At 44.0% G+C, this 21,646-nt stretch overlaps 7 protein-coding genes across 7 annotated transcripts; 3 read left to right on the plus strand and 4 right to left on the minus strand.

Annotated features, from left to right (window-relative positions):
• Positions 1-417: 417 nt before the first annotated feature.
• LOC128302035 (probable RNA polymerase II nuclear localization protein SLC7A6OS) lies at positions 418-2,914 on the minus strand. The gene is made up of 5 exons (XM_053038750.1): positions 2,819-2,914; positions 2,442-2,741; positions 1,877-2,346; positions 1,178-1,371; positions 418-1,112 (listed from the first exon to the last, which is right to left on the minus strand). Exons 2-5 carry the CDS (start codon positions 2,619-2,621, stop codon positions 832-834), a joined length of 1,125 nt encoding a protein of 374 aa, XP_052894710.1. The 5' UTR covers positions 2,622-2,741; positions 2,819-2,914; the 3' UTR covers positions 418-831.
• Positions 2,915-3,086: 172 nt separating this feature from the next.
• LOC128305859 (zinc finger protein ZFP2-like) lies at positions 3,087-5,611 on the plus strand. Its single transcript, XM_053043478.1, has one exon. The coding sequence runs from the start codon at positions 3,341-3,343 to the stop codon at positions 5,432-5,434; it is 2,094 nt and encodes a 697-aa protein (XP_052899438.1). The 5' UTR covers positions 3,087-3,340; the 3' UTR covers positions 5,435-5,611.
• A 315-nt stretch (positions 5,612-5,926) lies between these two features.
• LOC128305860 (zinc finger protein 700-like) lies at positions 5,927-7,895 on the minus strand. The gene is made up of 2 exons (XM_053043480.1): positions 7,760-7,895; positions 5,927-7,696 (listed from the first exon to the last, which is right to left on the minus strand). The coding sequence occupies exons 1-2, from the start codon at positions 7,877-7,879 to the stop codon at positions 6,377-6,379; spliced, it is 1,440 nt and encodes a 479-aa protein (XP_052899440.1). The 5' UTR covers positions 7,880-7,895; the 3' UTR covers positions 5,927-6,376.
• Positions 7,896-8,302: 407 nt separating this feature from the next.
• LOC128305862 (neuralized-like protein 2) lies at positions 8,303-11,515 on the minus strand. Its single transcript, XM_053043482.1, has 2 exons — positions 10,661-11,515; positions 8,303-9,770 (listed from the first exon to the last, which is right to left on the minus strand). Exons 1-2 carry the CDS (start codon positions 10,869-10,871, stop codon positions 9,220-9,222), a joined length of 762 nt encoding a protein of 253 aa, XP_052899442.1. The 5' UTR covers positions 10,872-11,515; the 3' UTR covers positions 8,303-9,219.
• Positions 11,516-11,908: 393 nt separating this feature from the next.
• On the minus strand, positions 11,909-15,764 carry LOC128305861 (hornerin-like). The gene is made up of 4 exons (XM_053043481.1): positions 15,670-15,764; positions 14,305-14,620; positions 13,602-14,237; positions 11,909-13,528 (listed from the first exon to the last, which is right to left on the minus strand). The coding sequence occupies exons 2-4, from the start codon at positions 14,540-14,542 to the stop codon at positions 13,011-13,013; spliced, it is 1,392 nt and encodes a 463-aa protein (XP_052899441.1). The 5' UTR covers positions 14,543-14,620; positions 15,670-15,764; the 3' UTR covers positions 11,909-13,010.
• A 346-nt stretch (positions 15,765-16,110) lies between these two features.
• Positions 16,111-16,851, plus strand: LOC128304122 (NADH dehydrogenase [ubiquinone] iron-sulfur protein 6, mitochondrial). Its single transcript, XM_053041262.1, has 3 exons — positions 16,111-16,329; positions 16,423-16,602; positions 16,680-16,851. The coding sequence occupies exons 1-3, from the start codon at positions 16,201-16,203 to the stop codon at positions 16,746-16,748; spliced, it is 378 nt and encodes a 125-aa protein (XP_052897222.1). The 5' UTR covers positions 16,111-16,200; the 3' UTR covers positions 16,749-16,851.
• Positions 16,852-17,247: 396 nt separating this feature from the next.
• On the plus strand, positions 17,248-21,620 carry LOC128303734 (uncharacterized). The gene is made up of 5 exons (XM_053040790.1): positions 17,248-17,981; positions 18,176-18,363; positions 18,442-18,553; positions 18,629-18,959; positions 19,038-21,620. Exons 1-5 carry the CDS (start codon positions 17,920-17,922, stop codon positions 19,302-19,304), a joined length of 960 nt encoding a protein of 319 aa, XP_052896750.1. The 5' UTR covers positions 17,248-17,919; the 3' UTR covers positions 19,305-21,620.
• The last annotated feature ends 26 nt before the right edge of the window (positions 21,621-21,646 follow it).

Raw genomic sequence — 21,646 nt, forward strand, 5'->3', positions numbered from 1 at the left:
GCAGTGAGTGGTTCGTATACCATTAAGAAGCATGCATAAAGAGGGCTTCGGTATCTATTTTTAGATCGCTTGTTTGAGCGCACCGAACCACGTGAGTGCCGCCGCGGTAGCTCACAGCTAATTGGATTTTCTCTACAAAAAGCATTGAGACACTTGTTCCACCACTTGGAATCGCAACTTCAAGGGAAGGGATTTTCTTGAATGCGAATGGAATTTGGATGGAAAAACCACTATTTACCTTGTCGTGAAAATTTGTTCTTTCCAATGCATTTTGCTGGGGTTGAGAGAGTGAGAACTCCCCGGCACCCCCCGCTTAGGAAAGGAAATTGACAAGGATCGTCTATCATAATCTCCCACTGGTGCATGTGGGAGAGCGATAGAAATGATGATGATGCGATGATTAAGGGTGTGAAATGAGTGTGGGGGGGGGTTTGGGTAGAAGTAGTATGTATGTTATACAAGCATGATGATTTTGCTGCGCGTGCTTCTTTGGTTGAGAGAAGAAGAGAATTTATTGCGAGAGACCGCCGAAAGGTCTCTCTTTTCTCACGCATTTCTGTTAAAGTAGTTAACGCAGAATCAATCTTTTTTTAAACCGATCATACACACTTTATAAAGCCCGCATCAAAACTCACACACCCCTGGGGGGCTTAAGAGAACTGAACTCTAGACCGATCGAACAATACGTGAGTGCTCTTGCAAGATGATAGACAGAATGATCCCTCCTTCCCCGACACACAGCATACACAAACTATTAGACATATATCCCTGAGTTACTCCTTCTAACCTTTACGATGAGTTTTTACACACCTTTACCGCTAATTGGAACAATCAATCATACAAATCAAAGTTTTCCTCCGAGCTTGAACTACTGCTTTCGGCGTGTCCACGCTTCTCTTCCCGCAGGATGCGTGCTTTGTAGCGGGCGTACGCTGTACCGTAGCGCCGTACGTCGTCCCGATTAACGCCCTCCATATCACTGTCGGAGTCTTCCTCCTCGTCCGTGTATAGCACACCATCATTTCGCTTGTAAGCGAACCCATCCTCCCCGTCCTCCTCCCCGTTGTCGTACCGCACATAATCTTCGTCCGAGGATAGTTCTCGTTCGCCGTCTGCAGTAGAAGAAATGATACACAGTAAGTAATTCCGGTGCTGAATATTGCAACAGTTCTCATACCCAAATCAAGATCCTCCACCGCTCGCAACATGTCCTCCTCGTCCACACTATCCCCGTCCGGGCGATCCTCTTCATCCGGGTAATCGTGGCGCCAGTTACCCTCAGCGTTAGAATCGTCCGAATCTGAATCGCTCGAATCGTCCGAATCGAGACCACGGTGGGATGAGTACAGTGGATCATCACACACCATGACGCTGCGATGGCGCACGAGAAAAGAGAGAAAGAAAAAAACCCATTAACGAACAAATTCCGAAACATTTAATGGTAGTACCGAGACCCCTACTAAACATTATCCTCGAAGAAAGAAAACAATAACTCAGGAAGAAATCAGAGCACACAGGATAATTTTACTTAGTAAAGAACAGCACACCGAACAGTGCACCGCCCGCGCCTTAATGCGGGCCACGGACCGGCGCCTCGTGGGGCGTGTTTCCATTCAGAGTATATTTTTATCAGAGAGTAAGTGTACCGGGTTTGTTCTAATGCTTACACAACTAGGTATCGTATTGATGTAGACTGGGAGTGAAAGGACAAAGTATGTTAGCCTGCGCGCGCTACAAGGACACCCCAAATCCCAAGCATGCCGAGCCGAGTCGGCCACGGGCCTTCTACTACTATATGTCTATGTATAGTTCGCTGTTCCGGAACATTCAAATGAACGAGTAGAATGCAAAGTACGCGTCTTCTATCAGCACCAACCTGAGATCGTCCAGATTGTCGATGTAGTAGGGAATGTGCGTAACATTCTGGCTCGCGTCCGCTACATACAGATCGTAGACGTAGTGTACTCCATTTTCGTAAAAGTATGGCTGCTGTTCCGACTGATGCTGCTGTAGATTTGATGCCCCACCATTTGTCACGGAATTTACAATATCCGGCGTAACACTAGCCAGTGCAGGCATGTCCGGTGTAACGTTCTCCAGCCGGGCTACCCCGGGTTCCCGTTCCACGTCTACGATCGTTGTGGTGAACGGATTATCACTCGTGTCACTACTCTCCACAGTTGCGATCGAGCGTGTGCAGTTGACTATTTTGAATCGGCTGTTTTGTGCGCTCTGTTTCGTTGCCAGCCGGTTCCGCGAGGTTATGTTGGGTCGGTGCACCCGCGACAGCGCATCCTTCGCTTGATCTTTGTGAATGTTTTGTATATGCGAAGCGATACCTTCAGCCTATGGGTGGAAGTAAACAAAAAACAGACAACGATTGCAAATTTGCAGACAGACCTGCGCTTATGGTTTGTGCCATAAGCTCTCCGATTGCTTACCTTAGAAAATGTGCCAGCAAACTTTAGTATGGTCGAAGTACCCGCCGCAGCCGCCTCGTTTGCATTGTCGTCTTCGTCACCCGTCACCTCACCCTCGACGCGCTGCCTTTTACAGTTCAGCACAAAAGCATTCAACGGATCTTCGTCCACTCGTCTCTTGAGCCGTATCACAGTTGCCATTGTTGTGTGCGCTGCTGCTTTCGATGTCTCAACAAAACGGGATTGAAAGCTCAACTTTTTCAGGTTAGGGATCAGTATCTGGAAAAAAAACTAACCGCACCTGTGCTGCACTTTATCGCCCTGCAATGATGAGAAACGTGGAATTGAACACGCTGTTCCAATGATATAATTAAACCCCGAATCGATACTTTACTTACACGATAGAATAAATGCAAAATACTTATAGCGATATGCAGCAAACAAAGGCAAGCAGGCAAAGTACCGAAACGACGCGTTTCGTTTGACAGCTGTACGGTGAATGACGGGTGAGCTAACGCGCTTCTCACCATTCACCGAACACCTCGAGCAGATTTGTCTCACTTTTGCGTGACTCGAGCAGGGCTTGATTTCGAGCTGTGTTGCGTTTGTGTGCAGTTGTCAAAAGCACAACAGGGCACGTAAATAAACAGAACGGGCACACCACTCGTTGCTCGCAGTTCACTTTCGGTCTGGTAAAAGCCAATTGATACTCCCGTAATCCTCTACGCTTTCTTATCTGCTTCTAGCTGTCCAAGCTGTGCTTCCAATGAATTGCTGCACAGTGCAGTAAAAACACTCCCCCGTTATCGGAAGACTTAAACACGAAAGGACAGTGTGTCTGACTCAGTCCGCATGTGATTTCAAATCACCCAAAAACGTGGGTTTCGGTGCCCAGAACAATTCCCGCTCGGTAATCAGCGATGGATATATTGATCGAGCCAGACTGCTACAAGGTGTGCCGCATTTGTATGGAAAGCTGCGAGGATGATTTCGTGTGCGTGTATGACGAGTTCGAGGATGTGCTGCTGAGCGAGGTTATCAAAGAGTGTGCACGGGTCGAAATACGCAAGAACGATGCACTGCCACGGAATGTGTGCCGCAACTGTGCTGAGTACATGATCATTGCGTACCACATTATACAGAAATGTCGCGACTCGGACATTACGCTTCGGTCGATCTTCAAGCACGAGTTGAACCTGCATCGGGAAGAGAAGGAAACGGATTCGTCGGCAGTTTCGGGACTGCGTGCAGAAGATATGGACCCGTCGGGCTATGAATTCCTGCTTGCCAACGGTTACGACGACATTATGCTAGCCGAAGAGGGTATGCTGCTGGAGAACGCGAATGCAAACTGTGATTTCGCACCGTCCAGCGATAAGAAAACAGATGATGCGGAAGCGTTTGCTGAAACTGCAATCCAGCAGTTGCTGCCCATACAACCTTCTCAGGAGGAGTATCAACAAAAGCAAGAAGCTACCGCTGAACACCATACGGAACAAATGAAGCCAATTTTTGCGAATGAGGACGTAGCTCTGATTCTGAAGTACGATGGTCTGGCTATGACCAAGAACAATGCGGTTCACGAGTCTAGCGAAACTAACGAAGAGGACGCTTCGGTCATTGCTCCTGAGTGGCAGCAAAAGTGTTGCGGTTGTCGAAAACTGTTTGATAGCGAACAAAGTTTACGAGAACACTGTCAAACCGTTCATCTGCCGGTTGAAACATCCCCGTCCAGGAGTACCATCAATGACGAAAAGCCGTTGCGTTGTTTGCTGTGCTTTAAACGCTTCAGTAGCCAGCAGCTTCTCAAGGAGCATCAACGATCCGTTAACCGGAAGTATACCTGTCCGCAGTGTGGCAAGCGATTCATGACCCAAGAAAACCTGGACATTCACAGCAAATGTCACAAGAATACGGAAACGTACAAATGCTGCGGCTGCCGGATGGATTTCGAACAGGAGCTAGATCTGTTAGTACACTCTCAGGATGTGCATCGACCCGAACGAACGTTCGATGCTAAAAAACCATTCGAATGTGACACGTGCTATCGGCGCTACCCGACACGAAAATCGCTAGCAACGCACAAACGACTGATCCGACAGTATCAATGCCAACTGTGTGGTGCAATGTTTATGAAGCAACTTTTCCTGAAACTTCATGTGGAGCGTGCACACAGCCAGCATCAGGCTGTGGAAAAGCTTCGACGATGCTGCGGTGGTTGCAAGGAAGAGTTCAAAGATGCTGCTGCCTTGCGAGAACATTCCGAGCGCGTTCACAAACCCACCGGCGATGGTTCGGCCGGTTCCGGGACGGACGATGGTAAACCATTCGAATGTAACATCTGCCGGAAGCGCTTTGCCTCGGTATTTTTTTTACTGCAACACCAGCAAAAGGTATACCGGCCAAAGTGTTACCCGTGCACAATCTGTGGCCGTACGTTTGGGCGAGCACACGACCTTTCCAACCACAAGACGACGCACTCGAACGAAATGCCCTTCGAGTGTAGTGTGTGTGCACGGCGATTTAAGAACAAGCTATACCTGAAGAACCATCTCAAGTTGCACACAAGCAATGCCAAAGATCAGGTGTGCGTCGAGTGTGGAAAAGGTTTCCGGACGAAGGATTTACTCAAGACGCACCTCATAAGCCACTCGCAGGAGCGTAAATACGCATGTAAAGCATGTCCGGCCACTTTTAAACGGTTGCAGTGTTTGAAAATTCATACCCGCGTCCATACGCGCGAGAAAGCATTCGAATGTACCGTCTGCCGGAAACGATACGTTCAATCGTCCGATCTAAAAAGACACATGCTCACACACAACCCCGGCGACGAAGGAAAACCGTTTCAGTGTGAGTACTGTTTGAGAAGATATCCGCGAAAGGACTATCTGAAGGTACATATCCGGAAACAGCATCTGGAAAAAACGGAGAACGGACAGGGAATATTGTTGCAAGATGTGGGTCTGGGGGGACCACTGAATGAGAATGAGATTGATGATTTCATGCACTGTTAGTATCGTTTGGGTTTGGGACGATGCAATCCTAAACGTTTGTTTTATGGACTAAAGACCAACGTACAGCATTTCAACAAATTCCGACTGCCATTATAGACCTTTACCTCAGGATTTTGAAGCTGTACACCAAAATCCCTGTTTGAGTGCGGTAATTAAGGTAAAATAAATGTTGCACAATTTTAATTTACTCTGTTTTTATTGTTTTGTTGTTTTCTGAGCGAACTAAACTATAGTGAGGAGTATGCATATATTCTTGAGAAGATCATAAGTTCATCTTAGTATCTTAGAATTATATTCCTCGTTTGTCGATTATTTTTATGAAATGGCATCCATATTAAATTAGGCAAAATTGAAAGACAAATAGAAATTCGATTTCAACAGTCGGGGGTTCGACCATTCCTGTATATACAGGACCAATAATATAGATTTTTAAAGACAATCCCTTAAAAGATTGCTAGAGTAAGACACAAAAGCTTATAAATTATTTCTTGATATAGTATATTCACAGGATTAAGTCTTTAAAAGCCAATAAACAGTTCTTAACACGTTCAGCGCCGTGTTAAAAATTGTAATAGTTACCGAGGGACTATTGCATTTCAAATCTTATTTGGCTTTTTGTATAGCACATCACCCATTTCTGGGTATTACGGCCAGGCGGTAACTGTTGGTATCACCCAAATTTGGATGATGCGGTGCTGAACGTGTAAATCTAGTAGGTAAATCACTTTTAGTCGGATTCGACGGGAGAATAATCCATCATTACGGTTGAGCTACACTGCCAGCGATAGTGTACGTCAGCGTACGCCAGAAATACTAATGATTGAGAGGTTAACCTGGAATACCAGGTGCGTGTACAGATTTGTTTGCGCTATTCGCGCCGAAAGACTATTAGCCATTTATAATACTGTTATTAACACTCACCGCACATTATCATGAAAGACTTCAGTGTGTGGACGAACGGACGGAATGAACGCTAAAGTGGGCAAACATTGGCGGCAGTGCTGGTGCTACGTAATAACAGTCCTGTTCCGGGCATGCCTTTGGATAGCTGCTGGTATCGCGATGCGATTCTGGTAGCGTATGGGCCCGCTTCAAATATACCGATTCGTTCGGAAAGTGTACTTTCATGTGTCGTCGCCATTCGCGGAAGCTGGTAAATCGCTCACGACACCTTGTCTCGGTACATTGATACAGTGGTTTCGTTTGCAGATGGTGCTTCTTGTGCAGCTCGTAGCTGCTACTGTGTTTAAATTTTCGCGTACAATAGGAACACTGGAACAATCGTCCTAAAAGTGCGTGCTGCAACCGTTTTTGACGTTCGTGCAGATTATTTACTGTGTGGTACTGTGTCGACTCCATATTCCGATGAGCAGTGACGTGAAGTTGATATTTACGCAATTCTTGAATTTTTAATCCACACCGCTTGCAAGTGTGCCAGCTATCGGACCCATGCACTGTACGCAAATGGTCTTCGATTCGTTCCTTTTTGCTGAAGCGCAATTGACACGCGGCACACTCATAAGGGTACCAATGGGTCTCGAGATGCTTGTTCAGTGCTTGGTTCGTACGAAACTCAAAGGCACAGTTCGGTGTACTGCACTGTTGACAACGATAAGGCAACAAGTCGTTGTGCTTTATCAGATGGGACATCAATTCAGCCTCTGTCCCATAAGTTTTATAACAGACGTAACACTTGTTTCGCCTGGCGGTATGATGCGTTTTTTGTTCCGGTGGTACTTTCACCGTCATCGGTTCTCGGCGTAACTCATTCACTGTATTTGTCGTTCTTTGTGTTCGGTGTAGCTCCATATCTGGTGAATAATTTTCATTCTCCTCATCATCAGCGATATTTGCCTGAGATGATTGTTCCTTAACGTTTCCGTCAGTTGCTAGTGGACAGCTAATAATTTCCAGCTCCTCGATCGCTTCAATCTTTATTTCGATCACACGTTCCGATAGTTTTGCCGACGCGCTATTTTCTTCATCCCTTGTAAGATCCATCTCTCTATCGTTACCAACTGATTCATCGACATCAGTTTGTGGCGCTTCAGATCCCGATTCTTCTTCTACCATCTCCTCGAACTGTAATGCATCACCAGCATTTTTCATTTCCGACAGTCGCTGGATCAATTCACCCCGTTCCTGCAGCGCCTGGAATACCTTCTCCGCGTTCAGTAGCTGCTGGTGGAAAACATAACTATGTTCCAGATATTGAACGCATTCCAGGCACACCTGGTTCGGATACGAAGGTGGGCATGACAACTACAAAAATAACGTGAATTATCGAATCAGCGGGTGAAAACAAATGCCATTAAAATTGCTTACATCCAAGTGAAACATTCGCTTGATCGCCTCTTTTGCCTGTTGCAAATTGTTGAGCAGAAGATTATCTATTTCTAACACACATTCAGCCCAGCGGGCACACAACCGGCACACAGAAAGCATTTGTAATCTGCGGGCTACCCACTACAATAAGCTTTAGGGAATAAATTTTAATAGTTTTCAAGAGCCGTCCGCTCAAACCGGCAGATGATGCTTCCGCAAGCGTTGGGAAATTACTGCCATGAGCTGATACATCGCTACACAACTGACAGTTCCACAAGTCACCTAAATGACAGTACTAAATACTGTAAACAAATTGTGGGAATATTTGAATTTTAGTACAACGTGCAAATTGGCCGTTTGCGCAATTCAACAGATGAAAGAAAATAGGGAATAAACTTGGATTCGCTGACAATTAAAATGGAGTTCCTTAAGTTTAATCGAAAGTTGATTATCAAATAAAACAAAAACAATTTCTCTCACAAAACCCTTTGAAACAGGAAAAACTACATAATCAGAAATAAAGTAAACTAGATCAAAACAGGATGAATGATTTTCACCAATATGTGTCTGTAGGACATTCTACATTTATTAATGTTCTCTCATCAATCACTTTCGTACTCTAGCTTTTCAAAAAACAAGCTTTTCAATACACATAATCACAAACGAGGACAATTATGCAACCGGGTGACACCCCATTTATTCGCTTTCGCTCGGCCTGTTTTAGTTCTGTGGCTTTGATTAAATATAAACATTTCCCTGTACGTCCCGGAACTAAGTAGGAATTGTTCCTATTGCCCCGTTTGTACCGTTATTCACAAAACTGTTCTGCTACTGCCCCCATTTGTCCCATTTGTAACCATTTTATTCCAACCTAGTAGAAAAATCATTATGTGAAGAGTACTTCTTTACATTATGTTGTAGTGATGAATTTCAGATACACCAATACACTTGGAGCTGAACTGCATGGAATCGAGTTCTGTAAAGTAATGTGAAAATACTAGCGCGATTGTGATTATTTATAAGTTTTACGTTGTTAGAGTAATTTATATTCAGCAGTTCTGACGAAGTCCATGGAAGAGTAGAGATGTAAAGCAAATTTTAAATCAACTTAACTACACACAAAGTTTCCTGCATTACGAATAACCCGCGTTTATGCTGTATCTATTTCCCGTTTAAAATCAGGGCAATAGTTAAGGAAAACACCCTGTACGTTTAGTGCCAAAACAAATATATGCAATCCGATACTTCACCATGATACTGGTCCAGAGGTTTATAACCCGGTCTGTGATAAATTAAAAACATAGCTTGACAAAGTGTGGCGAGCAATCGGCTAGGGAGATTCCAATTTTGCCGTTCGATGCTCTCACTGGGAATGAAGCTACTGCTGGGGTGGATTAACTGTTTCCCACATCGTCAACTATCCATACCACCAGACCTGAATTTCAGATGGCAGTCCTTACTTAGAGCCCACACTGTAGCAAATAGTTTTTCAAACTTTCCGGCAACGGCAGCTCAGGAATGGCAGATTTTTTTACCCGTGCCAATATTGCATCCCGGCAAGCACCCTGTAGAGTGGAGATACCGTATAGCTGGATGATCTTCACCTGCTTCGTCGTACCATACACATCGATCACCACGTGCAGTGCACCCTTCGTGTACGGGATGTCATGTGTGCATGGTCCTTGATCTTCACCGTTGATGATAAAGTGCATTTCGGCTTTGTCTGCTTCGTGTTCACTTGGTACGAAGATCACACCGATACGAGAGTTTGTATCCGTGGGCAGAATATCCGTACTGGCGCCACCATCTTGCGAGATTGGTTTGAGCAGACTACGCGGAAAGACACCGCGAGAAGTTTTCACGTTGATCCCATTTCCCAGGATGTTGCTTTTGAGCATCGAATTGCCGACCGTACGCGTGATGGGGAAGACCCAACTGTGGCCAAGATTAGCTAAATCCGGAAGTGCGTACTGTAATGCGGAAGCCGGCTTAATGTCTAGCTGGGTTAGACCTATGTAAACGAAGAAAGAAAATGTTGCATGGTAGCTTATTGGCCAATTAAAACTTATTAACAATTAGTCGCATATCTAAAGTTCGACCAGTATACAAATGTTTATCATTAAACATTGGAATGAGGTATACATCTAGATAATATGGATAAGCTCAGCTATTTGTCGAGTCGCAAAAAATTTTATCAAGTGACGATGTTGCAGAAGTTTTGTTGCAGCATAATCGAATACAAAATTTGGAAGCATACAAGCAAACCACAAAAAAATTATTAATTTTCCATATGTTGCTCATAGTTAAATTATCCGTAGCTGGACCTTCGCAAAAGTCCCAGTGGTATTTTGGTACCGGTCCTAACATAAGACGACACCACTGAGGATGGAACTTTGGTGATGTTATTGGACTTACTAATAGGTCTTTATTACGAGCTAAGATATTATGAGTTTTAGATATTTAAGATATTAAAAGATATAGCTAAGATATTATTATTAAAATTCGATCCACAGCGGACCTTAACGTTCCAAAACAAAGAAAAAGCTGAGTAAACTAGAAGGTATTACTATACGCTAGGCAGCTCTCTAGAACATCATTAATTAAGATAACTGATGTTATCAGTGTTAGATGTAATAAACTAATTACTTACAGACTATTTTACGTTAGATCTACAATTACGTGTCTTACAATATAAGAGGATTAACTTTAAGGTTGCTACATTTGCTCATTGTGATACAATCTATTTTTATAATGTTTATACAAGATTTATCGGACAACAGGTCAAATTTTGTCCTTTCATAGCTACACGCTTAAGACCTTTAGAGCAAGCATGTAAGCAATACAACGTCCCACCACCCATTACGCGGGCACTAAACACTAATATTCACAAATAAAACTTACCCAATCTCATGTGTCCACTCCAGCCTCGTTCATTTTTCTCGATCTCCAGTAGAAAGATTTCACCCGGTTGCAACGGTTTCTCGCTGAAGGTGAGCGCATTCCCGAAACTGGCCTTCCGATACGCGACCGTGTTCTCGTTAAACAGTATAATATTCTGACCATGGTACGGATGGAATCGGGCCAACATTTTGCGTGGATAAACCACCGTCATGCTGCATTCGTCACCAGTCCCTGGTGGGGAGATTGGATGTTTTCCAGATCTCAAAGGATTTTACTTCCAGCTTAACGCTGCTGCTCGATATATGAATGTGGCGTTCTTGATGAAGATGATGAATTCGCTCTGTTCGTGTTCTCTAAGGGTAGATACAGAACTGTAAACAAAATTCCACCGCCACCAGATAGGTCACTGATGATTTCTCTACTCAAAAACAAAAAAATCACTCGAACGTGTCGTGACTGGAGTGATCCGCTACACTGTTCCACACCGACAAATCTATTGGTTACGCCCGTGTGCGCTCGTGTGCGAATGTTTATGCGTATTACGTTTCGTCGCCGCTGCCCAATGTATTTTAACGCATTGAATCTATATTCACGCTCGATTGCAAATCATGCACTTCTGCCGATGCTACTGCTACTGCTGCTGCTCCTACTTCCCTTCATTGTTTTCTTTCGCACACAAACAAACGGAGGTGCAGTACGCACTATAGTGTCTGCCACTGTGATCTTTGGCCCGCGTGTCGAGCTTCGTTAGGATTACATTATCCGACACACGGTTTAATCCCAGTCAATTTGTAAGCTAATTTCAGCCAGATTTAAAACTCGCAATACGCTTTGTTTTGCTACAGGACAATGCCACTACTGCTTTTCTGTTTTTGTTGTGAAAAACTCCGAGCTGTCAGATAGTTGGCAACTGGTTTGCCTGCACTGTACGCGAACGCTGCACTACGGGCGACTTGTCGGCCATGCGACTGTCATTTTTTAGTTTAATTTTTTAAATTTCTGGCGCGCACTTTACCACAAAACCATACGGCACGTGGTAGTATCAGTGGTTCATTTAGCTTACCTTTATCGATGAGTACCCTCATTTTTATTAAAGATCGTTCCAAAATAGTTTAAAGCTGTTCGGGAACATCTAAACTATAAGTAACTTCACTAGCATCAAGACAACTAGATGCAAAATAACGGAAATAGATCTTCGCTGACAAAAACAATATTGAATCCACGAAAGCGATTCTATCAGTGGATGCGTTCACATATATTTGCAACCTGTTTTCTTTTTTTATTATACAATCACGATAAATTAAGATTTCTAGCATACCTTCGATAAAATTGATTGTTGGTTACGGATTAAAAGGAGTCAGAAAATGAATGTTCTTTAAAATTATGTTATTACATCTGGGTAATAAAATGCTACCAAATAGGGTGTTACGGTTAACAATAAATAAACTTGCGTACACTTGAAACGCAATGCGAAACAATTTTACAATTTAAATGCTTATTGTATGCGTACAGCGTTATTGGGTTGCCGCTCAATTGCTGCATCCATTTCGCTAAAACAATTAATATACCTTCGTGCGAAGGTCCCCACATTATAGTGTAGTTTTACAATTCACTCAAACGAACCAGCGTGATTAAATATTGCAATGTAAATGGGAAGGGTAGACACTACCAGCCAGTTTTGCTATCAATCTCCGTTGGGACGGAAATGACAGAACATCCTTACACAAACCTCCCCCTGTATAGGATAAGCAATTGGATTAAAAAGTGTTAATTTATAAAATCAAAGTAAATTTCTTTTCGTCTACTAATTACGTATAAAACTGATAACTATACACGTTGCTGTGATTCAACCTGTTTCAGTAGCTCCTGTTATTGCATCATTTCCGAGTTTAAGAAAGCGCTCTAACAATCTTCCGTCAAACTTGTGGCGCATTTCCTCTAAGCATAAGAGACTCGTTTCAGGACTGTTGATATGAAATCTAAAAACATCTTCATAGATGTGTGAGAATAACCGAAAATTAATAAAGGTCAAATTTCATCTCTTTCATACAGCACATTACTGTACAAATCGTAAAATTTTGATCATGCACACTGAAGAAGCGGAAATCTTTAAGACTCCTTGCAGCGCTACTTCCATTACGCATTTGAAACAAACGTTAATGTGCGATCACCACCCCAATAATTAAAAACAAACTATTGCCAGCTTTCGTATTAGAACGCCTGGGAGTAGGTAGACATGACATTGCATGTTTGACCTCGTGCGGTTGAGGCACCATACCACTGGTCCAAGGAACGATAAACTATGTTCCACAGCTTTCAGCAATCCCAAGCCTCAACGCTAAAAACTGCCTTACTGCTCCTGCTGCAAACGTAATTCCTTCACCTTTGTGGCTAACTTTTCGTTTTCCCGTGCCAGATCACGCGCTAGCTTTTCATCAATTTCTGCATTCTTTTCAATGATTTTTGAGATGGTTTTGAGCGTTGCCTTAGCCGCGCCCGACACGGGGGCTTGTGCCGGATTTGTTTTGGTGGTTGAAATAAAGTTTTCATTCTTATCACCACTTGCGGCAACCACACCCGTCGTACGGTTGCGATTTAAACGATCCTGCACACTGCTACTCTTCGCCTGTGAACCATTGCCTTTTCCATTCGTTTGTCCGGACTTTTTGGCACTTTCTCCACCACGATCCGATTTACGACCGGCGGTGTTGCGATTTAAATGGTCAATCGGATGGGACTCTTTGCGGCCTGCGGTGGTAGTAAGCGGCAAATGGTGTTGATCTCCTTGACCGGTGTGAAATTGAAATTGGGGTTTCGCAGCTTGACGAGGCCCAACTCGGCCACTCCCGATGATTGGAGGAGATGTAACTGGAGAAATAGACAAATTCAAATCATCAAGCTAACTTTTGCACTTTTAAAATATCCTATTGAGATAGTTTACCTTTCACACTCTTAAACTCGCCATCACGCGATATCGAAACCGTCAGATTCGGTTCCAACTTGGCTGAGGTATGCAAACCACTATCGTCCTTGCTGCGGCTCTCCTGTCCATCGTTCTGTTCTCCGCGCCTCCAATGGACGGCACCTTCGTGTGTTACGTGTGTTGTACCACGAGCACTCCGTCGCTGTTGTTCCCCCGATGCAGATCGCCATCCATCGTGCTCATTGGTAGAAAACGAACGCTGAACGTTTGTCCCACCGCCATGATGTTGATGATGGCCACTATGGTGACCATGCTGCTGTTTACCACCACCTCTCCCTCTACCACTCTGTCCAGAGTGTGAACCTAATGCATCTCTCGGAACACCACCTGGCCGATGTCCGCTTCGATTGTTAGGATTGCGACGATCGAAGTGATCAGCACCCTTCGCGGGTGGACTTCTGCCATTCGGTGTAATTATGGCTGCATTGCCGTTAGGACTACCACCATCTCCCGCTTGTCCCGTCTTCTCACCGTCACGCTCTACATCGGCTAGAAAACTGTATGCCGGATCCGGTGGTGGTCCTTCACCTTCCGCAAATCCTTTATACTCTTTTGCTATCTTTTGAATGAAGGCATTCTTCTCCTTCTTTCTCTCTGTGAATAGGATACCATGAACAAGTGAGTGATACACACATCGGATTGAGACTGTTGTCATATTTACCTTCCAGCTGTGCGAGCGTGTTTTCGTCAAGCTCGTAGTTAAAATCTATCTTATCATACTTATGCTCCCGTGGCCAATCGTCGTCCTTGGGTGGCTTTATCTCCACCATGGCATTTTCCTTCATTGCCCGTAGCCGGTCCTCTTCAGCCTCGCGGTACTTCTGCTCAATTTCCTCATTCCGTTTCTTGATGCGTGCGATGCGTGCTTCAAGATCTTCCTGGCTTTGGACGGATGTCATGTTTGCCTTGCCTCTTCACTGGTTCACTGAAGAAGTTCGATACAAAGCACACGGAACGGGGTGAACTGCAAGAAAAACCTATGGTTCATATACTGGGTTAACAACAAATGCAATCAAGCATGAATTTTCGCATTTTCCATTCCTTCTTTTACGTCTCATTTCAACTTGTTCTTTTTTTGTGTGGACCATCCAAAGTTCCACCTTGAAAGATGTGGGCTTTGGGTTTAAAGCATTTTAGCTGGGTTTTCACTACATTTCGATCGGCTATAAATGAGAAGTTTCAGGTACATTCCAATTAGGAGTGGCTGTGCCTTAGTTCTATTTCTTTCCTTTCTTCCGGTCGAGCTACGGCAAACGATCGCATCCGATGCCTACCGCCAGTAGAGAGAAACCACCATGCGCAAGCTGGCCTACTTCTTTCGTGGCCGCTTTCACATATCCAAGCAACGATGAAACGTTTCATCACAATTTCTATATGCGTCGCCCAGCAACGGTGCAATGCACTACCACTGCTTGATATATATTCTTCTAGCCGACAGCATTCTTTTCTATCGTTCATTTATGGGCCCTTGGGTACGTGACCAATTCCTCAACGCAACACTTTTGCTAGCCGAATTTGGTGGGCATGTCACTAAACGATTTTTACCTGATGAACTCAAAGTAAATCTTCACTAGCTAATTGTTTTGCCTTAACGATGCCGTTCGCACTATTCCTGATCGTTTCGATCGTCACTTTGCCGTGGAATGACCAACCTGTTCCAATCAAAAGTTGCTCATGAGCTGACGAAAATATGCATCTGTCTCTACGTCCTGTCCGCCGTACAGAATGATCGAGTTTTCAACGCACATTTTTCACTACTTTCCAACATCCCCCACCCAACGATTAGCGCAAGCAACGTGCGACGCATACCAAAAACCTCAAGCAAGGTTGATGGTTTTGGACGAATGGTGTGCGTAGCATTCCTGCAAGACGAAGTACGCAAGATATGCCACGAACGAAGCATCCTGGGTGGAAAAGCGGAAGCACGGTAGAAGTTGTTTCCCTCTTTTCTCTCGACAATTGGAAAACTTTCGCGTGCAAGGGACGTACAGTAAACAATGCGCAAAATTTGGCAACATTTTCTCACCTGTGTACCTGCGATAGAGGCGTGTTGTGTTCAGCTCTGCAGTGTTGCTGGTACACGGGAACGTTTTAGCAGTGAGCTAGGAACAGCATTTTCGGTTCGAAAATGAAATCTTTTTCACAGATCTTCTGTAAATAGTTTCTATCGATGCATTTAGCACTTGTTTCTGTTTTTCTTCATGTTCGTTTCACGGTCGGTCTTTTTGACAGCGCGTGAGATGGGTTGTTCGATCAACCGTGTGGGTGGTAAACAGGGAAAGAAGAAAAGGACATTCGTTTCTGCTTTTTAGCTTTGCTGGGTTGTAAAGGATACCAAAATTATTTGTTGGTGAGTTAAAAAATTTTTTTTATATTATTTTAAAATCTCATTCAGCAGTTTATCATCAAGAAAGCAGCAAACCTAACCGAACAATCGAGTATCGCTTCAGCTGTCACAGTTGTCAAATGCAATCAGCTGCCAATTTTCTCCAAAACGGTCTGTGTTCGGAATAAAAACAACACAGAGAAATCAATAGCAACACAAATTCACGCCGGAATGGCCTCGCGGATTATTGTTTCGCCTGTACGCCGGCTGGCGAACGTGATCGGTTCCAGACCCATCAGCACACAGGTCCTGGCTACTCAGTTCGCCACAATAAAGGATGAAATCACACACACTGGCCAGGTAGGTAGCATCGGCCCGTGAGTGGCACGATTACGCAAGTCCTTCCCGCGGAAGAGTAGCAGTGTTTGGTTGTAATTTCCATTTGTGTTTCAGTACTATGAAGCTAACGACTACCGGAATGCACGTTTCGTGAACGCAACTAAAGTGGTCAATCCGAACTGGGCCATTAAGCTGATTGACGAAGCGCCGATCGTCAAATCGGAACAGCGTGTAGTATGCTGCGACGGTGGAACCGATCCCGCTCTAGGCCATCCCAAAGTGTACATCAATTTGGTAAACATCATCCTGCCATATTTTATGGCTCATCATGGCTGCATATTTTAAAGGATTTGTCACACATTTCTTCGTAGGATAAACCCGGTGCTCACGCTTGCGGATATTGTGGGCTGCGTTTTGAGAAGATCGATCATCACCACTGAGAATCTATGTGTCTAGGTTGATGATAACATTCTGCTGCACCATGTTGCTTCGTTGAACCTTTTAGTCAAATAAACGGAGGATTAAAAAACAAACAAACGGTTCCCTTCCAATACTCATTGTGTGTGTTTTATTGTGTTTTTTCCTTTCGAAGCTGGGCAATTAAATCGATTCTTGTCTACCAACAATGCAACGTATTAGAACATTATCAGATTTTTATGGACGGTGCGCATAATGTAAAGCAATTAAAAATTGATGAAATAATGTCTCGCCAGACCGACCAGGCAGTCAATTTCAATTTGACTGGCAAAACAATTTCGCATACTGCCATCTCGCTCGGACATAACGTGGAAGAAGGGGTTTGTTGCTGCGCTTGCGTTGTTGACGCGCATCAAAGCGCCTGACCCCCCCACTGGGTTTGACAGTTGAACAGGAGATTTTCACTATCAGTCGAGTCGGGCCTTCGAACTTTTCTAGAACCTTTTCATCCGAGCAGCATCAGCAGTTGGAATTTCTACAAAAGTGTACATTTATTTCGTGTACTTTGTTAGTTAGTTCGCCAAAACTCTATTCTTCTCCCTAGCGCTGAATACTGGTCTATTCGATCAGCTTTAGCATTTTTCCAACGGCAAAACGGTTTTGTTTCGGTTTCATCTCGGATCCACACTCGCCTGTCTGTTTGGCACATAAAACCTCGTTACAGCAACGAAAAGTGGAAAATATTACAGCACAATTGTGTCTTCTAAACGCGAAAATACTAAACATTCCACCGCTCGAGCATTCTTTTGCTCGTGTGCGATACGCAAAACAAAATATCAGGTGACGACAAACCGAAAGGTGACCTACGTGACTTTTGGGTAAAACACACCCCGGGTTCCTTGCATCAGACCAAACCCACCTGTCCTCCAATCGATTTCGTCTGAGCGTGATCGCCAATCTAAACCCAATACGCTCCACCAAACCGTGCTCATCGTCGCGTGTGTAATCAAACAAACGAATCGAAGCAAGCTGCTGCTATACACACAGTTTCGGCATCAAAACAAACCAGCATATAGCCAGCGGAACATAGAATTCGTCGCCGCCGCACCCTGCTGCTCTCGCCTCTCAAGTAGCAGTGTATTTTTTTGTTTGAACCCGTGTCCTTTAAAAGGCATCAAAATTTGCGTCGTAAAGATGGACCTGTTAAAAAAATTTATGGGTTTAGACGGCCGGAAGGATGACGATGATGATAACAGGTAATTGTTCGGTCGATTCCATGCAGTTAACACTAACCGCTTCTTACTTTGCACCGGTTTTTATTTTATTACCAAACACAGTGCGAATGCGCCTGTCCATGGTGTAGAAAAATGTATTTTCATATTTTCCCATACCCTCTATTTTCCGGTTCACAACTTTTCATACACACACACTCATCCATACATATATATAGAAAGAAAAAAGCAACACTCAAGGACGAGTTCCGCAAACCAATCTGGGTAGAGGAGGACGACAGCGATGACGAGCTGTTTGATAATCGGAAAATTTACGGGGTGCAAATTTTCACCAACCCGATCGAAATGCAAAAGTACTTCGAGCAGCAGATGCAGGAGATGTGGAAATCGCTCGAAGAGTATGACGGTAAGGAAATGACTGAAAAAGCGTCCACAATAAACTAGTACATGGCATAGATGTAAAACCCGTATTCTACCAAAACAGATAATGTGAAAATGTTCGATCATGATTTGAAGCAAGACTTCCTGAAGCCAGGCTTTGAGGAAGCCGAACACGGCAAGGATGTGAAGCGGCAAGATACTGACCTGGATGGAGAGTAAGTGGATCGGTTAGGTACCTCTTGAAGGATATTTAACTAAAATGTATACGAACTCTATCTCACGTTTATTAGGATCTATGCTGACCAACTCCATTCACTGCTGCAGCGCATATCGCCCGATCTGAAGGAACTGATGCCGAAGAAACGCACGGACAAGGTGGAAAATAAAAGCGATACAGCGGAACGCCGCAAACTAACCGACGATGAGAAAGTGATGGATCTAATCCATGGTATAACCGACCAGACTCGGCTATCATCCGGTACCGGTATCTCCAAACCGATGAGACGCAACGGTGGCCTGCAGCAACGTTTCCCCGAAGGTGGATTGTTTGAGGGCGCATTCCAGGGACCGCGCATGTTTGGTCAAAGCATCATTTCGCAGACGATTCGCCGCCCGGATGGGGTATTATACGTGTTCACTACACTGTCACATGAAGCTAGTTGCATACGTTGCTCTTCGTTTCCTGCATTTTCATTTCAGTCGTATGAAACGCGTCGCACAGTCCGGGATTCCCAAGGAAACACTCAAACGACCGTCACACTATCCACGAAAGATGGACGCAAGGAAACGGTCACCACGTACGATGATGTCGGAAAGAAGGCTGGATCCGGTGATGAAATGTTTAGCATGAAAAAGGGTGGCGGAGAAATGGAAGGGCATGATGTGCCGACCGGGGCATTGCTAGCATTGGATGGCAAGTTTGGGCTGAACTACAATGGTTACGTGCTGCCGAAGAACCTCTGGTGACTTCACGCGTCGCAAACCGACCGTAATGATGCGCTGCTCTGCTGTGAACCGACTGCGGGAGGATGGTGTTTACGGTCAAGCACGGGCAGCAAGTCATACATTTATCCCTATTCTGAGTGTAGTAGCAACGGGAACGCACGTTGCCATAGAATTAGTACCAGTTCCATTAGTGATCGTCTCGTAATGACTCATTGTGCCGACTGTTGCCACGATCTCTTTCCCCAACACTATCCGTGTCAGTGCAAGACCGATCACTCAGTGCGCACCGATCTTTCTTCCTACGATCGTTCTTTTTTCATCGCACTGTACTGCATCATCTGTGCTTCATTGTTTATACTCTGTTTAATTTCTTCCCTAGCTGTTTATTTTATGTTGGTCCTGCTAAAACAAAGCAGCGTGTATCCCATCTTCGGTCAAGCCGTCACCCATCAGACTGACACTTTCTTAAGATGTACTACCCGGTGGAATCTGAGTATTACGTTTCCCATGCTGGCTGTTTGTGCAAACAAACGAAACGGTTGGCAAACGCATTCTACACCGATCGTGTCCTCGGTCGCTTTATGAAAGCTGTTGCCAACGCACCTCGGTGCGCCCCGTCATCCACCGGCATCGGAAGCAAACGATGGTACCGGTATTGGATTGAGTTTGTGATATTATTTTACACCGTTTAGCAACAACCGTCGGTTCCAAACCGTACCGTTGTGGCACGTGCAACCGTTGCGATGGGCAGCTGTGAGCGACGGTTTTGCTAAGTGTAAAGCGTTAATTGTGATTATGATTAGTACGAATATGATTTTAATAATTATTATTAATATTATCACTACTACTACTACTACGAGCGTAATTTTAATGCGCGATTATGCTAAGTTCGTTAGAGTGTACGATAAGTTCCGTAGCTGATGGTGACTGAAACGTTGCTCTGGTACCAGGGAGACTACTAAACTGGATTCCATCGAGTGTCGGATAGCATTAAACGAAAGTACTACAGGGACTCTAGGGACTATAGGGCAAGCAAGACAAATGAGAACTGTTCCTGATCGTAGGCCTACATATGGATTACCCATTTTCATTCGTTCAAAATGATTTCCGAGTATTTTTTGGTGCTAACTAACAGTTATAATATGATAGTTTTGTAAGCATAAAGCTTTGTAGGCATTGTGTAACTGCTACTGCGCTGTTAACGGATCTTGCTTATGTAAGAACTCCTACAGAGCGAGTGTACGTGGAACAAATTTTTCATAAAAGTAACAAGAGATACATACATAGTACGCTATTTAGCCAAAAATGGATCATTTACAGCTGTTAGTTGTCGCCGAACAATATTGCAATACGGGGTGCATTGTAAAACTGTGGATACAATTTAGATAGTTACTTATTTTGCAAAGAACAAAGTTTTCTACCGATTCTACGAGGTTTTGTTTGTGTGTTAAGAAACGCTGGCATAGCGTTGAAAAAGGAACCGTAGGGAGAGATGGATCGGAAAGCAGACGGATGAAATGACTGAGAATACGCACATGGACACGAAATAGCATGGAGTTGGGCAAAGAGAGATGGCACAGTGCTGCATTATCGGCTAGAATGGCCGGCAGTGTGTTTGAGTGCGTGTGTGCAATGTGTAATTTAAAAAAAGCGTTCTTATAAACCGTGTATCTTTTATTGGATTTTATCAGCTTAAGCTGAACCCCATCGTCGGTTCGAACGTTGTTCAGATACTTCAGTAAAATACTTTTATAACACCACCAAAAATAAATTCCTTGGCCTGAAAAGATAAACCAGGGGGAAATCAGAGAACATCTACTGTAGTAGAAGGTGCCACGGAACCTGTCCGTTCTGGGTTTTTTTTTATTTGTTTCTGTGGAATCTTAGGAAAGTGTACACTAATTCACACCAAAAAAGACGAACATACCAAAAGATACAAAAAAGGAACAAAACCCATAAAATCAATTTCGTAGCTCAACCGTTTCTATGATGTATTACCATTTCTTATACAACGCACTTTAACGCTTTATTTCAAACAATCGACAACATCTCAAAGTCGGAATATGCATTTTATAAATCTTCAAACCCAGCAGGACAACAGCAAACTTCCTGGTTAATTGTCCAATCATCCAATCAGAATAATATACCTATCGTCGCATATTGAGACACTGGCTATCTCGCCTGTACATCTTGGTTGTATATCCAACCATTATCTCATCTAAACCCTGTTTGCTTACAACAGAATGCAATATCAAAGTTTGTGTGTACTCCCGTGTCTTCTTCATCGGCAACTAGTATTATAGTAGATGAATAAACTATTCCAAATGATCCATTCATGAAGAACGGTGTTTAAATTGGTTTTT

This window comes from Anopheles moucheti, chromosome 3 (assembly GCF_943734755.1).
Source record: "Anopheles moucheti chromosome 3, idAnoMoucSN_F20_07, whole genome shotgun sequence".
Classification (NCBI taxonomy): Eukaryota; Metazoa; Arthropoda; class Insecta; order Diptera; family Culicidae; genus Anopheles; species Anopheles moucheti.

Bases quoted from the DNA above. Each gene is read 5' to 3' on its own strand.
- LOC128305860 (XM_053043480.1), bottom strand. From the start codon at position 7,879: ATGCTTTCTGTGTGCCGGTTGTGTGCCCGCTGGGCTGAATGTGTGTTA. The intron at 7,697-7,759 runs GTAAGCAATTTT...TTATTTTTGTAG, and splicing joins AGCGAATGTTTCACTTGGAT to TTGTCATGCCCACCTTCGTA.
- LOC128303734 (XM_053040790.1), top strand. From the start codon at position 17,920: ATGGACCTGTTAAAAAAATTTATGGGTTTAGACGGCCGGAAGGATGAC. The intron at 18,364-18,441 runs GTAAGGAAATGA...CTACCAAAACAG, and splicing joins ATCGCTCGAAGAGTATGACG to ATAATGTGAAAATGTTCGAT. The intron at 18,554-18,628 runs GTAAGTGGATCG...CACGTTTATTAG, and splicing joins GATACTGACCTGGATGGAGA to GATCTATGCTGACCAACTCC.
- LOC128305862 (XM_053043482.1), bottom strand. From the start codon at position 10,871: ATGACGGTGGTTTATCCACGCAAAATGTTGGCCCGATTCCATCCGTAC. The intron at 9,771-10,660 runs GTAAGTTTTATT...TCGTTTACATAG, and splicing joins GAGTGGACACATGAGATTGG to GTCTAACCCAGCTAGACATT.
- LOC128304122 (XM_053041262.1), top strand. From the start codon at position 16,201: ATGGCCTCGCGGATTATTGTTTCGCCTGTACGCCGGCTGGCGAACGTG. The intron at 16,330-16,422 runs GTAGGTAGCATC...TTTGTGTTTCAG, and splicing joins AAATCACACACACTGGCCAG to TACTATGAAGCTAACGACTA. The intron at 16,603-16,679 runs GTAAACATCATC...ATTTCTTCGTAG, and splicing joins CCAAAGTGTACATCAATTTG to GATAAACCCGGTGCTCACGC.
- LOC128305861 (XM_053043481.1), bottom strand. From the start codon at position 14,542: ATGACATCCGTCCAAAGCCAGGAAGATCTTGAAGCACGCATCGCACGC. The intron at 14,238-14,304 runs GTAAATATGACA...TCCTATTCACAG, and splicing joins CACGCTCGCACAGCTGGAAG to AGAGAAAGAAGGAGAAGAAT. The intron at 13,529-13,601 runs GTAAACTATCTC...CTATTTCTCCAG, and splicing joins CGAGTTTAAGAGTGTGAAAG to TTACATCTCCTCCAATCATC.
- LOC128302035 (XM_053038750.1), bottom strand. From the start codon at position 2,621: ATGGCAACTGTGATACGGCTCAAGAGACGAGTGGACGAAGATCCGTTG. The intron at 2,347-2,441 runs GTAAGCAATCGG...TTCCACCCATAG, and splicing joins TTGCTGGCACATTTTCTAAG to GCTGAAGGTATCGCTTCGCA. The intron at 1,372-1,876 runs GTTGGTGCTGAT...GCGCCATCGCAG, and splicing joins GACAATCTGGACGATCTCAG to CGTCATGGTGTGTGATGATC.
- LOC128305859 (XM_053043478.1), top strand. From the start codon at position 3,341: ATGGATATATTGATCGAGCCAGACTGCTACAAGGTGTGCCGCATTTGT.